Source organism: Chiloscyllium plagiosum, chromosome 1 (assembly GCF_004010195.1).
Source record: "Chiloscyllium plagiosum isolate BGI_BamShark_2017 chromosome 1, ASM401019v2, whole genome shotgun sequence".
Lineage (NCBI taxonomy): Eukaryota > Metazoa > Chordata > Chondrichthyes > Orectolobiformes > Hemiscylliidae > Chiloscyllium > Chiloscyllium plagiosum.
The window spans coordinates 148,538,865-148,555,431 of record NC_057710.1 but is presented as its reverse complement, the minus strand read 5'-3'; the positions used below and the strand labels follow the sequence as shown (position 1 = coordinate 148,555,431).

Genomic DNA, 16,567 nt, shown 5'->3' with positions numbered 1-16,567 from the left:
TTAACTCCCCCCTACCTTTTATCTCAGCGCGCTTGGCACACCAGCCTCATTCCTGAAGAAGGGCTTATGTCCGAAACGTCGATTCTCCTGCTCCTTGGATGCTGCCTGGCCTGCTGTGTTTTTCCAGCACCACATTTTTCAACTCTGGTCTCCAGCATCTGCAGTCCTCACTTTCTAAAGGCTAAACAAAGACATGCATGGGAATTCCTAGAGGCCTGGCATTCAAACTTGAACTCCATTATCATACACATCAATTTGGACCCCATTCACCAATCTCTCAGAACCAGAAGTGATATCACCCACTACAACAGACCAAGACACACAAATAGCAAGCGGGATAGAAGACCAATGCTTCATCCGAGTCTCGCTGATGATGTTACCTAGCATGGTGACGAAACGTTCGAGAACAAATCTACCAACTCAGCAAGCAAACTTATAACCTGACTGTACAAATTAATCAAGATAGAGATGTCGTAACAAGTTGGGAATCCACTGTGAGTACTTTCATTGGATCACTGCAAATTTGTAGCTTTTTTTTTCCGGTAATTAACTATTGCTTATGATTGGATAATTACTGAGAAATTAAAGGATGTAATTTACAATAATTTTCTTCATTCTAAACCCATTTCACCTGAAGGCACTGACTCATCTGAAGATAAAGCATGATTACGAAAAGGAATGTTACACTCACTTCTTTAATCTCTTAAAAGAAATACTCCTGAAATTAAAATATTCCAGAATATTCTTCGGTTCGCCTATCTTCACTAGAGCAGACTGTCATCTACAGGCGACACTAACACCTAGCCCCCTCCTGCAGATGGTTAACACATCGTCTGAAGTATTTCATTATTCAGTTCATGCCTTTTGCTGTTTCTTCATGCCTTACTATGGTGTATATCACTGAAAAACCTGGATGGATTGCTGCTTTCTAACAAACTTGGATCGGTTTGTTTTTTTGGGATGCATTATGTAAGCAATAAAACTGTTAGAAAGTTTATATACATTTTTTAAAAATATGGTTTCATTACCCCTTAGGTATTCCTGGATGATGGTAGATATTACAATGCTCATATTCAGGCAGTCGATCCTGATGATGGACCGGTTGTTGTTTATGTGGAAGAACTAGGAGAAAAGTAAGTTTAATTATTTTAACTAACATTGTGCCTTGTGCATGGTGTCTATTTAATAAAATTAGAGAATCTTTTACGTATTAGTCTAGATTCAGGATTATCAGTAAAAGCCAAATACCATGCTGGAAGTTTGAAATAAAAAGCTGGAAATACTCTGGTCTGATAGCACCTGTGGAGACGAACAGAATTAGCATTTTAGTTTAAAAAAATTATGAATATGCAAAGCAGTGGTCATTGCTGCACTAGCATTAATTGAAGTGCGCGTATAGAGGGAAATAGATCTCAAATTTCCCAACTCATGTACCTGAGGCTAGAACTGGGAAACTACTTAAACATGGAGAGTAGAGGCTATCATTGCTTCTCCTGAGAACTAGATTCAGATTAAAAAAAACAAAAATGTCTTGAGGGTTGTGAGAAGGATACAGATAAATAGTTTACCCTGATAGCTTAGTTGCTTTGTACGTTTTATTTTTAGTAAGAATTTGATAACGTGGTCCCAAGATGATCTTCAGAATTAATTGAGTTAGCTAATTTCCACCAAGCTGGTGTTGGGGTCATGGACTATATTAGATTGGGGGAACATCTAGCAGAAGTCTACTATTGATTTCCCACCACTGAATCCCACCGAAATGTGAGTATATTTGACTGTCAGATGATAATAGAATCGGGCAATGCTATATAACTCAATGATTGGAATAATTATCAAATGCGCACTGACTAGCTTCATAGAGTCATACAGTACAGTGACAGACCCTTTGGTCCAACCTGTCCATGCTGAACATAATCCCAAACTATACTAGTCCCACCTGCTTGCTCCTGGCTCATATCTTTCCAAACCTTTCCTATTCATGTACTTAATTAAGTGTCCTTTAAACATTGTAACAGTGCCCATATCCACTATTTCCTCAGGAAATTCATTCCACACATGAACCACGCTCTGTGTAAAACAAAAAAAAACTGCCTCCGTGTCTTTTTTTAAATCTCTGTCCTCTTACCTTAAAAATGTGCTGCCTAGTCATGAAATCTTCCATAGTAAGGAAAAGACCATATACACTTACCCTATCTCTACCGCTCATGATTTCACCCCTCAACCTCCTAAACCCCAGTGAAAAAAGTCCCAGCCTATCCAGTCTTTCTTTATAACTCAAGCTTTCCGTACCTGGCAACATTCTGAAAAATCTGTTTTAAAGCCTCTCTAGCTTAATAATATCCTTCCTATATAAGTTGATCTGCTATAACGTGTGTTTCATCAGTGCGCATTGGCTATAATGCAATTAATGAATAATGAACATTGTTTGGAGAACGCAAACTTTCTACTGAACGGGTATAGCAATTTCCTATTAGCGATCTTTTACAGTGTGATTTTCTATAGTGGTTTTCTGTAGTGTGATTTTCTATAGCACAAAATTGTAAAGGAGCATGACTGTTGCCTTATAGTAGAACAACCTGTAGCTGCATAACCAGAACTGAACACAGTCCTCCAGGACAGGCCTCATCAGTGTCCTGTACAACCTCAACCATTATGATGGACTACTGGAGGGTGGCCAGCAACTGATACTCCAATGTGGTCCAAGGTTCATTGGAGAGTAGGGAAGGAAAATATTTTTCCACTTAAACTCTGTGAATGGTGTTGTAAACTAAACACTTCTGTGGCAATTTTGCTGTCTCATAATACATCCTGTTGGTTTTCCTTGTTCGTGCATGTTGAGGTTTTAAACATTTTTTGCCCTCAAAGTTGCTGTAAATGTATGCTGTTATAGGAGAATCTGTGATTTTGGTGAAAAAGTACAAACAGTGTGGACATGCTTAATCAATGAGGTGCAAGAATCAAAAAAAAATGAGATGAGTGTGCGATCTCAGTGTTAAGTCAGGGAAAGAATGGTGCAATTGACAAGAAAAAAACTCACATTTTAAAAATTAAACTTAAACATTTTTCGAATAGACTGTGTTTGCTGACACCTAGGATCGTGCATTGTAGCAGCAGCAAAATCTCCAGAAGAATGGGACTCTACTTCTTAAAATGTTGATGAACAGTTTAAAGAAAAACAGAAGATTCAATGGATTCTAGGATGGTCCAGTAGGTTAGAAGGTAGCAAATTTAATACGACTATTCAAAACAGGAGAGAGAGAGAAAAAGGAAACTACAGGTCAGTTAGCCTGACATCAAATTCTAACCATTTTTTATCATTTATTATTAAGGTATTAACAAGGCATTAGATAGAGTCTGCATGGTTTAATAAAAAAGTCATGACTGTCAAAATTTTTTAGGTCCTTTCGGGATGTGACTTGCACAGTTGATAAAAATGCATATAGTGTATAATGTAAACACTTGGAAAACATGAAAATTTATTACAAAAGACAAGGCCTCTTGGGATTCAGGGCATAAAGGACTAGATAATGGACAGGAAACATCAGGAATATAAAAAGGGCATTTTCAGGTTGGCAGGCTGTAACTAGTACGGAGGCAGTAGGGTTAGTGCTGGAACCTCAACTATTTAATGACTTAGGTGCTGTTGTCAATTTGAATCCCACCAAACTTGTGATCAGATCCACCTCATTTGCCACATAATACAATAAAACTTGTTGCAACATAAAAGGCTATTCAGCCCAGCATGTCTGCACCAGCTCACTGAATGAGCAGTTTCCTTACTGCCATTCTTCAGTGGTTTCCCTATAACCTGCATTGCTTTTCAGATAATAGTTTAATACTGTTCTGGCTATCTGTGTTTTTTTCCTAGTTTTTTTTTGGCATCTCTCGCAATTACTGTACTTGAAATTTGTGTCTTTTCATTCTCAGTCATTTTGAGAGGGTAGTGAGATTTTAGAACTGCCTGCTCACAAGGCATTGGAGATTTGGTCATTGCGAGGGAATCATTGCAAAGGTTGTTAGGGTAGATGGGAATATAAGTAGATCAACCATGATCTTACTGAGTGATTATGTGTGTGAGGAATTCCACCTTTTTCCTTTTATCTCGTGATCAAAATAAAAGCAATATTAATAAAACAAACGCATTACCTTTTGAAATGAGGTTTAACGTTTTAAACCATTATCGCTCAATCTTGATACACTCCCTGCCAGAACTAGGAAAACAATTTCAGAAGTCTTTTGCAATCCAGCTGTTCACAAGTCTATCCTATATGTTGTATACGCTTTGAAAAAGTGATGATAATCTGTTAAATGTAGGATGCTGTTTCTGACTGTGTTCTTTACTTTGTTTCGAAATTACATCAAGAGCAAACTGCCACTCATTGACCATATTTGCTCAATGAGTGGGGATGGAAAAGAATCAAAAACTTTATATATTACTTCTGTGCTCTGACTTTTGCCTTTTACGTTTGTTGTTTGCCACGTTCACACATTTGGTAGAATTTTGGCTCATGGCCAACCTCCTGTAATTTCTCCCGTGATATCAATAGTCCCCTATTCCTTTCAACCACTTCTTTCAGCAGATTTATTCACCTTGCCGAAATTGCAAGCTCCACCCTCCTTGGCAGCTCTTTCTAATTCAGGAATTTTGGGAAAACTACCAATTAACTAAAACTCAGTTCCTCAGTCACATGGGGGATGCTGATTCCATTCCCCAAGATAATCTTGGGAAGAGTTGAACCACTTTTCTTTCCAAAGGCTAGTCAGGATCTAATTTGTACTCTCATTTACATAGCGAATTGAACAGAAGGAGGCCATCATGATCATGACTGATTGTCCAATCAATAAGGTAAAAACTATGACTGCAGATGCTGGAAACCAGATTCTGGATTAGTGGCGCTGGAAGAGCACAACAGTTCAATCAATAGCCTAATCCTGCATTCTCCCCATAACCTCTGATTCCATTCGCCCCAAGTGCAATATCTAGCTGCCTCCTGATTACATTCAATGTTTTGCATCAACCACTTCCTGTGGTATGATTCTGGATGCACCCACCATCGGGAACATCCTCCCTGCACCTACCCTGTCTAGTCTTGTTAGAATTTTCTAAGACTCTATGAAATGCCCCCCTCACTTGTTTGAATTCCAGTGAAACAATCCTAATCTAGTCAATCTCTCATCATACGTCAGTCCCACCATCCCCGGAATCAGCCTGGTAAACCTTCACTGCACTCCCTCGAGAGCAAGAGCATCCTTCCCCAGAAAAGGAGACCCAAACTGCACACAATATTCTAGGTGTGGCCTCACCAAGGCCCTGTATAACTGCAACAATGCATCCCTGCTCCTGTACTCGAAACGTCTCGCAGTGAAGGTCGACATACCAATTGCCTTCTTTACTGCCAGCTGCAACTGCATGTCTGCCTTCAGCGACTGGTGCAAAAGGACCCCCAGGTCCTGCTACACACTCCCCTCTCCTAATTTACAGCCTTTCAGGTAGTAATCTGCCTCCCTGTTTTTGCTTCCAAAGTGAATAACCTCACATTTATCCAAATTATATTGCATCTGCCATTGATTTGCCTGCTCACCAACCTGTCCAGATCATGCTGAAGGACCTCTAGATCCTCGTTACAGTTCACCTTTCCACCCCCAACTTGGTTTCACCTGCAAACTTTGAGATGTTCCATTTTGTTCCCTCATCCAAATTTTTAATATATACTGTGAATAGCTAGGATCCGAGCACCGATTCCTGTGGCACCCCACTAGTTACTGCCTGCCAATTTGAAAATGACCCATTAATTCCTACCCTGTCTTTGCCAACCAGTTTTTTATACATCTCAATACACTTCGCCCAATCCCATGCGCTTTAATCTTGCACAATAATTTCTTATGTGGGTCCTTGTCAAATGCTTTCTGAAAGTCCAAATATATCACATCGACTGACTCCTCTTGTCAATTCTACTAGTTACATTTTCATGGAATTCCAACAGATTTGTCAAGTATGGTTTCCCAGATGAAGCCGGAGAGAATAGAAATAGAGATGGTAACAAATTGCAGACTAATTTTCTTGTTTTACTTGAGCAGATGGCTCTTCAGCTTCCAGATCACCACATATCTAACAACTAAACTAGATTCTGATAAATATATGCTGAAAATGTGTTGCTGGAGAAGCGCAGCAGATCAGGCAGCATCCAAGGAACAGGAGAATCGACGTTTCGGGCATAAGCCCTTCTTCAGGAAGCCCTCTCTGATAAATATATCCACTGTCTGGCCAATATGTGGCTTTTGTTTAACAAAACATGCTCTATTCTTTGCTACTTTAGGGGTGAGCAACAAATAGTGGCCTAGGACAATATACCTATTGTTGTGGTTCTGTTCGCCGAGCTGGGAATTTGTATTGCAGAGTTTCGTCCCCTGTCTAGGTGACATCCTCAGTGCTTGGGAGCTGGAACTGACAACCGGAAGCGACAGATTCAAACCACTACAAATGCCGGAGGAAAGATCACAGAAGCGCTTCACAGGAGGCTCCCAAGCACTGAGGATGTCACTTAGACAGGGGACGAAACGTCTGCAACACAAATTCCCAGCTCGGCGAACAGAATCACAACAACGAGCACCCGAGCTACAAATCTTCTCACAAACTTTGTACAATATACCTATACTCCTACTATGCTGCAACTTTTAACACAATGCAATATTGTGTGGGTTTAAAAATGAAACAGCATCAATTCATCACATATCTGAACCTCATTCACCATATGTAGTAAGGATATAGGACAACTCTTAGATGAAGGCATCAAGAGTACAATGCAAAGCTAGTTGGGAGAGTAAGTTTTGGGAAGTCAAGATACAGTGTAGTTCTTCTATAATGTTACTTTTGTGTTCTTGTGCAACCCTGCATTATAGAAAATTTGCGCTTTAGCAACAGCGCTTAAAGTGTTGGGGTTGTAATCTCATTACAGCCAACACATGCTTTAAAAGTTTGTGCTGTAGAAACAGTGTCCCCAATTAATCAATTGTGTTACAGCTAATTCGCGTTAACAAAACGCATGTTATAGCAGAATGACCTGTACTGTAAAAGTGTTATCAAGAAGTCTGTGAGGCAGCAATAAGAACATATGGCAGATGGAGAATAATATGGGAAAATGAGACCTTATTCACTTTGACAGAAAGTATAGAAAATCAGATTTTTAAAAATTGTTGATATTCAGAAGGATTAAGATGTCCTAACAAGAAGCACAAATTTAGCATGCAAGTTCAGCAATAGTTAAGTAGACAGATGGTATATTGCTGTTCTTTTTTAATATGGGTTTTTTAGTGCAAGAGTGAGGAAGACTAGCTAGACCTGCATAAGCCTTTGTGTTGAGACCACACTTGTGCGCGCACAGTTTTGGTCTCGAAGGCGCAATACGTATTCACGAGAGGTGATGCAGCAAAGATCAGCTATATTTATTCTTGGCTTGAGAGTTTGTCCTGTAACTTTGAATAAAATAGCCTGATAGTTTCTGAGCTTTGTTTATTCATCCATTGGACATGGGCATCATTGGCTAGGCCAGCAATTATTGCCAATCCCTAATTGCCCTGGACGAAATAGTGGTGAACTGCTGCCTAGAATTGCTGTGGTCTCTGGGGTCTAGAATGAGGTCTAAGCAGAGAATTATGCAGGACTTTGACATAATCTCAAGATCGCTTAAGACTGAGATGAAGAGGAATTTCCCCACTCATTGGGTTATGATCTTTGGATTTGTTGATGCTGGAGGCTATGGATGCTTCCTCATTGAATATATTCGAGGCTGAAATCATTGAAACTTCGGGACACTAGCCATATTACTTTTTCTCTCGTTGGGTAAGAAGTGAAATTAGGGTCAAAGGTTGTCCTTGATCTTATTGAGTTGCTGAGGGTTCACAAAGCCTACTTCTGCCCCTATTTATTTTCTGACTTTTATTTATGTTTATATGTTAATTGCTGGACTTAACTTTCTATCACAAGACTGAAGGACAACATAAAGTTAATGTAATCCCATTTTAGTAAAATTAAAAACAGAGCACCACAAACCAGCCCAGAACTTGTGGCTTTGCAATTCATAAGGTTTCTCCTCTTGTTATAGGTTATTGCTGACTTTCACACAATGCCATTGTTGTTCAGGCATCATTATTTTCTCAGCAAATCCTGAACCAGTGTTTCACAGTTTACCTTTATGATGAGCTACAACCTGCTAATTAATTTGTTGAATGTTTGTTATACAACAAATCCAAAGCAAATTAACAATAAGTTCGTTAATGCATTTTAGAAATGTCTATGTATGGTTGGAATAATCGATAATAGTTTGAAATGTGTGTTTAGTAATGGTCAAGCTGTTTATAAAGAGTTGATGCTGGATCAGAAACTGCAAAATGCTTCTTCGGTTTCATGGTAATACGTTATTGCTCAGTCGCAGGGCTGTTATGTTAATTGCGGTAGACATATCTTTCTTACTTAGAACCCCTTAAAAGCACATGCAGAAGGTTTCTGGTGTGATTAAATTTATCATACTACAAGCTGCAATTTGATGTAACAGGACCTTGGAGAAATAAATTAGCTGGTCAACTAATTTCCGTAGGGCTGGAAAATTTGCACCTTGAAAGATTATACTTTTAACACATTCAAAGATGACTCATCAATTCAGTGCCTGTATTTTCTAATTTTTTTTAAGCAAGTATACAGATCAAGTTGTCTTGCAGCTTTTAGTTGTAGCACTTAATTGGTTATGACCATGAAATCTGGCTTCCTGACATCATGAAGAATATACTTGGCAGTGTAATTGTACTGAAGGTTACATACGGCTAATATGGGCTCATGTTTGTCTGTATTTTCAATGAACTTAAATGTCAGATGGTGTCCCACTAAATTGTTATATCTCTATTGAAACAGATTATTTATAGTGCATATGGAAATTGAGGTTGAGTGTACAACTTGCAGCCTTCACCGCTAGCAATTAAGGAGCTAGTGCTTTTGCATGTATATAGCCTATAGTTTTATGAAATCCTTAATTTCCAATTTATTTTGTTTTCTTACTTTCTTTTGTGAACGTGAGTGGTAAGCCTTGGGTGTATTACTTAAGCACCTTTTTTATATCAAGTCCTGAGAAAATTGGTCCAAACCATTATGCTGATTCTGTTCTGCACATCTTTTACATTTAACATGAGCTAGACTTTACAGCACAGAAATCATTTAAATAATTATGTACATGGTGACTGTTCACGAGCATAGTTTAAAATAAAAATAATGCTCCATATCTGCTCAAAGCACTGTATCCTCTTCTGTTTTAAAGACCTATTTACATTTCCCTAAAAAGTACAGGTGTACTACATTTCTGTGGCAAAGTATTTGTAGCTCTAGTCATCATCTGTGTAAACATTTGTTGTTTTTGGTCTTTGTGACAGTTTTTAATTGTTGAGCTCTTGTCATTGACTCCTCAATCAGAGAAAAGATCGTCTGTTTACCTGTTATCATTAATTTTAATAACTTCATTCTCTTCTTCTTTCTCTACTTTCTCTACTCTATGGAAAATAATTCCAGGTTAATTGTATAGTTTTTTTTTAGTCTATCCCATTATTCTAGTTTATCCATGATGTCTGAACACTAGAAAGGTCAAATGAGTAGACATAGCCTAGATGAGGATATCCTAGGAATTTTTCAGGGCAGTTTCTTAGAATAGCATGTTCTGGAGCTGATTAGACGGCATCTGTACTAGATCTGGTAAAGGTTATTCTGCTATAATCGTGCGTTTCGTCAACACAAATTTGTTGCAATGCGACTGGTGAATTGGGGATGCTGTTTCTAAAGCGCAAACTTTTAATAAGTGTGTTGGCTGGAACACGATTACATTGCCAACACTTTAAGCGCTGTTTTTAAAGTGTGATTTTTCTATAATGTGAGGTTGCACAAGAACACAACCATTGCATTATAGAAGAACTGACTGTATCTTGTAAAGAGATAGGATTAATTGATGATCTTCTAGTGAAGACTTCCCTGTGTAGCAGTGGCCATAATATGATTGAAATTTACATTCACCATGACACAAAGAGAACTGACAATGAGACTTTTGCTATTAACATTGAAAGAGCTGGTTGAAGTGAATTGGCAAATAACGACATGGAACATAGCATTCTGCACATTCATTAGAAACAAGAGGATAACAAGGAAGAAGGTAGGATCACTCCGGGATAAAGGAGGGAACTTGTTCATGGAGACAAAGGATGTGGGTGAGATCCTAAATGAGTATCTTGAGTCAGTATTCACCAGAAGGATGTGGAGGGTGGTGAGATTTGTATAGAGTATGCCAATATGCTACAGCATTTTGAGATCAAGAAAGAAGTGGTATTGGGTCTCGAAGAGCATTTAGGTGGATAGTTCCCAAGGCCAGATGGTATCTACGCAGGTTACTGAGAGGGGAAGAGAGGAGATTGCTGGGGCCTTGATCAAGATCTTTGCATCATCATTAGCCACTGGAGAGGTTCCAGATGACTGATGAGTAGCTAATGTTGTCCCTCTGTTCAAGAAGGGAAATAGGGATAATCCAGGAAACTGTAGACTAGTGAGTCTCACATCGATGGTTGGGAAAGTATTGGAGAGAATTCTTAGGGATAGGATTTATGCACATTTGGAAAAGCATGGGTTAATTAGGGACACTCACCGTGGCTTTGTGCAGGACAGGTCGTAGTCAAAAGGTGTGGTGCTGGAAAAGAAAGGCTGGTCAGGCAGCATCTGAGGAGCAGGAGAGTCAACATTTTGAGCATAAGCTCTTCGTCGTTCCTGATGAAGAGCTTATGCTCGAAACGTTAACACTCCTGCTCCTTGGATGCTGCCTGACTGGCTGTGCTTCTCCACAACAGCTTTTGACTCTGATCTCCAGCATGTGCAGTCCTCACTTTCTCCTAGCAGGGCTGATCGTGTCTTACTAACTTGTATGAATTTTTTGTGGCGGTGACAAAGGTGATTGAGGAGGATGGAGCAGTGGATGTTGTCTACATGGATTTCAGTAAAGCTTTCGACAAGGTCACTCATGATAGGCTCATCCAGAAGATGCAGATGCTTAGGATCCATGATGACTTGGCCATAAAAGGCAGAAGGTCGTGGGTGGAAGATTGTTTTTCAGGCTGGAGGTCCGTGACTATTGTGTTCTGCAAGGATCTTTCTAGGACCTCTGATGTTTGTGATATGGTTGAAAATGTAGCTGGGTGGATTAGTAAGTTTGTAGATGATGCCAAGATCGGGGGAGTTGTGAACAATGTAGAAGGTTGTCACAGGATACAGTGGGATACAGATCAGTTGTGGATATGGGCGGAAAAATGGCAGATGGAGTTTAATGCCAGTAATTGTGAGGTGCTGCACTTTGGGAGATCAAACATTAAGGAAAAGTATACAGTTAATGGCAGGACCCTGAACAGCATTGATGTACAAAGGGACCTTGGGGTTCAAGTCCATAGCTCCCTGAAAGTGGCTACTCAAGTAGATAGGGTGGTAAAGAGGGTGTAAGTCATGCTTACCTTTTATTGTTTGGGGAGTTCAGTACAAGAGTCAGTATGTTATGTTGCACCTTTATAAGACTTTGGTTAGGCAAGTATTGCATTCAATTCTGGTCGCCACATTACAGGAAGGATGTGGAGGCTTTGCAGAGGAGGCTGCCTGAATCGGACGGTATGAACTATAAGGAGAGGCTTGAAAAATTTGAGTTGTTCTCTCTGGAGTGGCGGAGGCTGAGGGGAGACTTGATAGAATTAAAATTCTGTAAAATTATGAGGTGCACAGACAGGGCTGATGGTCAGAATCTTTTTCCCAGAGTTGAAATGTCTAAAGCATACATTTAATGTGAGAGGGGGAAAGTTCAAAGGAGATGTGAGGGGCAAGTTTTTTTACACAGAGTGGTAGGAGTCTGGAACGTACTGCCAGGGGTGGTGGTGGAAGCAGAAATGATAGGGGTGTTTAAGGAACTTTTAGATAAGCATATGAATATGCAAGGAGTGCAGGGATATGGATCAAGGGCTGGCAGAAGGGATTAGTTTAACCTGGCAGCATTGTGTGCTGAAGGGCCTATTTCTGTGCTGTACGGTTCTATATTCTAGGAACGGGAATATATTTGGTAAAATGCCACATCAAAGGTTACTGCAGAAAATTAAAATTCGTCGTGTAGGGGGTAGACATTGGCGTGGATAGAATGTTGGCTGGCTAACAAAACAGAGAATGTGCACAGGTGGGTCATTTTCTGGTTGGCAAAATGTAACAGCTGATGTGCCACAGGGTTTGGTGCTGGGCCCTTAACCTTCTACAATTTACAAAAGTGAATTGGATGAAGATATGGAAGATGCGGTTGCCAAGTTTGCTGATGACACAGATACGCAGAAAAGTAAGTTGTGATGTGGCTGCAAGGAGGCTGCAAAAAGATTTGGATAGGCTAAGTACGTGGTCAAAGAAGTGGTAAAAGGTGTATACTGTAGAAAAATTTGTAATTGTTCATTTTGGCAAGAAGAATAAAATGAAGCATATTATCTAAATGGTGCAGAGCACTGAGATTCAAAATGATCTGCATGTCCTAGTGTATGAATCATAAAAGATTCGTACTCAGGTGAAGCAAGTAATTAGGAAGGCTGATATAATATATTCTGTTCTCCTCAAGATAACTGTTGATAAAAATAATGGGGGTTATGCTTCAGTTATACAGGGCATTGGTGAGACATCTGGAGTACTGTAGACAGTATTGGTTGCTTTTCCTAAGGTAGATGCAAATGCGTGGGAAGCAGGTCAAAGGAGGTTTACCAGACTAATACCTGGCAATTAATGTGTTGTCTTGTTGAGGAAAGGTGGTACAGGCTAGGCTCGTACATGCTAGAGATTAGAAGAGTAGGAGGAAATCTGATGAAAGCATAAGATCCTCAGGGGTCTTGACAGGGTAAATGGAGGTGATGCTTCCTCTTCTGAGGGATTCTAGAATTGAAGTCACTGTTTAAAACTGACTTTTTTTCTCTCTGGGGGGTTATAAGTCTTCGGAGCTCTTTTGCTGAAATATTGGTCAAAATAAAGTCATAGAGTCAGAGATGTACAGCATGGAAACAGACCCTTCGGTCCAACCCGTCCATGCCGTCCAGATGTCCCACCCTAATCTAGTCCCACTTGCCAGCACCCGGTCCACATCCCTCCAAACCCTTTCTATTCATATACCCATCCAAATGCCTCTTAAATGTTGCAAGTGTACCAGCCTCCACCACTTCCTCTGGCAGCTCATTCCATATACGTATCACCCTCTGCGTGAAAAAGTTGCTCATTATGTCCCTTTTATACCTTTCCCCTCTCACCCTAAACCTATGCCCTTTAGTTCTGGACTCCCCGACCCCAGGGAAAAGACTGATAGATGGATTCTGTTAAACAAGGGAATGATGGGTTACCTGGGGTAATGTGGATTTAAAGTTACAAATGAAAACAAAGTTTTGGAGAAATTCAGCAGGTCTGGCAACGTCTGTGGAGAGAAAATGGCAATATTATTTAAAGACTAATATGATGTTTTCAGAGAAGAGTAAACCTCCTGCTTAATTTAAACCAGCAACACAAAAAAGATTTATCCCATGCAGTAATCTGTGAAAATTCGAGAGGCCAAGAACTATTTAAAGTTCACAACTTTATTTCTTTAAAGTATACCAGAGAATACTTAACTAACCACTATTTACAGCTCCTTCCTCTAACCTATCTTTTACTTTCCCATCTATAATACTAGTCTGATAAACCCCCATTAAGATTTACCAAAAATTCAAATTTTCAAAACCAACCAGATGGCGAAGGTACCTTTTAGAGAGCTAGTCTCCGGGCAGTCTGCAGATGCTGATGGCTTGGCAGTTCTCCTCCCAACTGTTCAGTTTTCCCCGGTCTTATATCCCCAAAGCCTCGGATTGTCATTGACTTTTAAGATTGTCATGACACTAAATTCAAACTTGATTGGAGTCTGGTATTTTTCGGGGTATAATTTAAACTGATTGGCCTAATTCGAATTTGTTTTGTTGTCTCCAAGCAACCAGCTAATCGAGTTGTTTGACCAGTTGTTACATTATATCTTGTTCAGAACATTTGATGCTGTGTCAGGTAGTTCTGCTAGCTTTTAACTCTCTTAAAGGTACAGTACACCCACATCTTCATAACAAGGGTGAAAGGTTAGCTCCCCTTCTCTTTCTGTAGATGCTGCCAGATCTGCTGAGTTTTTCTAGCCTGTCTGTTTTCTGGTTTTCTGAAGCAGTATTTTGCTTTTACTTGATTTACAATCAGATCACCATGAGCTTGATCACCAGATCAAGCTGGAAGGGCCAAATGGCTGCCTCTTGCTTATTGTGTTGCTATTCCTACTTGCCAGTGATGTTAGAGGCAAAGGAGAATTTGGAAGTCTGTTGACTCAATTAGAAGCTTAAATATATACAATGAGTTCAAAACATTCCCAAATTCAAGACATGAATTCTTCTAAACTACCCTGATGGGATTTGTTTTTCTTCATTACAAACATATACATACAGTGGCTGCTTCCACGCTGTAGGGGATCTATGAAATATAGCAGAACAAGGAAAGAAAATATAACGCCACAATCGAGAAGGGAATATTTAATGAACTTGTGTTCGGCTGGCACATGTTGAATTGTATTAGCTTTATTGTCACAAGTACTCAGATGAGTACAGAGAAACGTTTACAAGTCGCCGCTTACAGTACCATCTTGGGTACAAATTCTTAGGGAAAAAGTAGAAAAACTAAGAAGTAAAATGTCCCGTATTACAGACTTACGAAATACAAATAATAAATTAGAAAAATAAAAAAATTTTTAAAAGTTGAGAATACTGGTCCTTCCCTGTTAATATACTAAAGGGGGAAAAAGAGGAATTTTTTAAAAAGGAGAATTTTAAGACGAAGTCCACTTAGTCCATTTCAGGAGTCCTCTGGGTTCAGAACTCACCCCTGCCCTGCCCCCACTGGAATCCTGGGCTGGATCCACCATAATGCTGAAAGAAAAAGCTGCACGGAGTTACAGACCAACTAAAGCTGTCAAAAGGAGACCCAGACTGATACTGATGAAAACAGCCGCTGAAGCTGCCAATTAAAGAGTGCTGCTCACTTTTAGAGGAACAGTTAAAATACATGAGGGTGATGGTGGGCCATAAATACCTCTCTGCAGATGGATAGGCACTGGAACCAGGCAGAACTGCAATCAAAACTTGAGTAATTGGAAAGGCAAGACCAAGAGTGTCCAACCGTCAATGCTAAATAGACCAGAGCTGAAAAGAGAATTAGTGAACTAGAATAGAAACTTTGAAAAGAACATCAGCGTAAACTTATACAAGATAACACAGCTTAGCTTCAGACACCTGGACTTGAAATGAACAGAACACTTACGGAATTGTGCTCTGTAAAGAAGGACAAGAAAATCAAGAGGAGGAAAGACCTAGTGCATAATGAAAAGAGAAAACTGTTGCTTGCCTCATGTTTGGTCAGGCCATGCAGAATTTTTCATTTGTTGCTTGCACATCCATTAGTTCCAGTAAGTCTGTCACGACAAATGTACACAATGCTTTCCATCTGATAGAGTTATAGAGATTTGCAGCACAGAAACAGACCCTTCAGTCCAACTCGTCCATGCTGACCAGATATTCCAACCCAATCTAGTCCCATCTACCAGCACTAAACCCTTCCTATTCATATACTCATCCAGATGCCTTTTAGATGTTGCAATTGTACCAGCCTCCACCACTTCCTCTGGCAGCTTATTCCATACATGTATCACCTTCTGTATGAAAAAGTTGTCACTTAGGTCTCTTTTATATCTTTCCCCTCTCACCCTAAACCTATAACTTCCAGTTCTGGACTCCCCCCACCCCAGGGAAAAGACCTTGTCTATTTATCCTATCCATACCACTCATGATTTTATAAACCTCTATAAGGTCACCCCTCAGCCTCCGACGCTCCAAGGAAAACAGCCCCAGCCTATTCAACCTCTCCCTTTCGCTCAAATCCTCCAACCCTGGCAACATCCTTGTAAATCCTTTCTGAATCCTTACAAGTTTCACAACATCCTTTCGATAGGAAGGAGAACAGAATTGCACACAGCATTCCAAAAGTGGCCTAACCAATGTCCTGTACAGCCGTAACATGACCTCCCAACTCCTGTACTCAATACTCTGACACTATAACATAATGACATTTGATGGAAGACAGAAACTTCCTGTTCAAAGGGCTCTTAAGAATCCATAAAAAGTAACTTGTGATACCGACAGAGTGAGGAATGGGGATCACAATTTGTATCCTTTTCCATGTCCTCTTCACCAGCTGAGCTTTCTGAGCTTCTCTTGGAATTGCAGGATGCGCACAGCCAAATGAGCTTTGTGAGCATCAAGATCTGTTAAAACAAATACAAGCTGCTGAAAATATTGATGTCTGTGAAGATTTAGAATGTGAAGTTGACTGTCCAGTAAAACAACTGGAGAAGAATAGAGTGGAATAAATTGCTAAAGTCCAAAAAGCACCAGGGCAGTGTTGAGATGAAGGTGAAAGCAAAAAAAAAGTATTGAG

The 16,567-nt window shown here is 39.9% G+C and overlaps 1 protein-coding gene across 1 annotated transcript in view; it reads left to right on the top strand.

The window, feature by feature from the left end:
* The window catches only part of otud4 (OTU deubiquitinase 4), a 110,993-nt gene that overhangs the window by 67,405 nt on the left and 27,021 nt on the right, over nucleotides 1–16,567 (top strand). Inside the window, exon 11 of the mRNA XM_043699024.1 lies at nucleotides 1,036–1,133. Coding sequence (XP_043554959.1) covers nucleotides 1,036–1,133 — 98 coding nt within the window. The remainder of the gene's footprint in view (nucleotides 1–1,035; nucleotides 1,134–16,567) is intronic.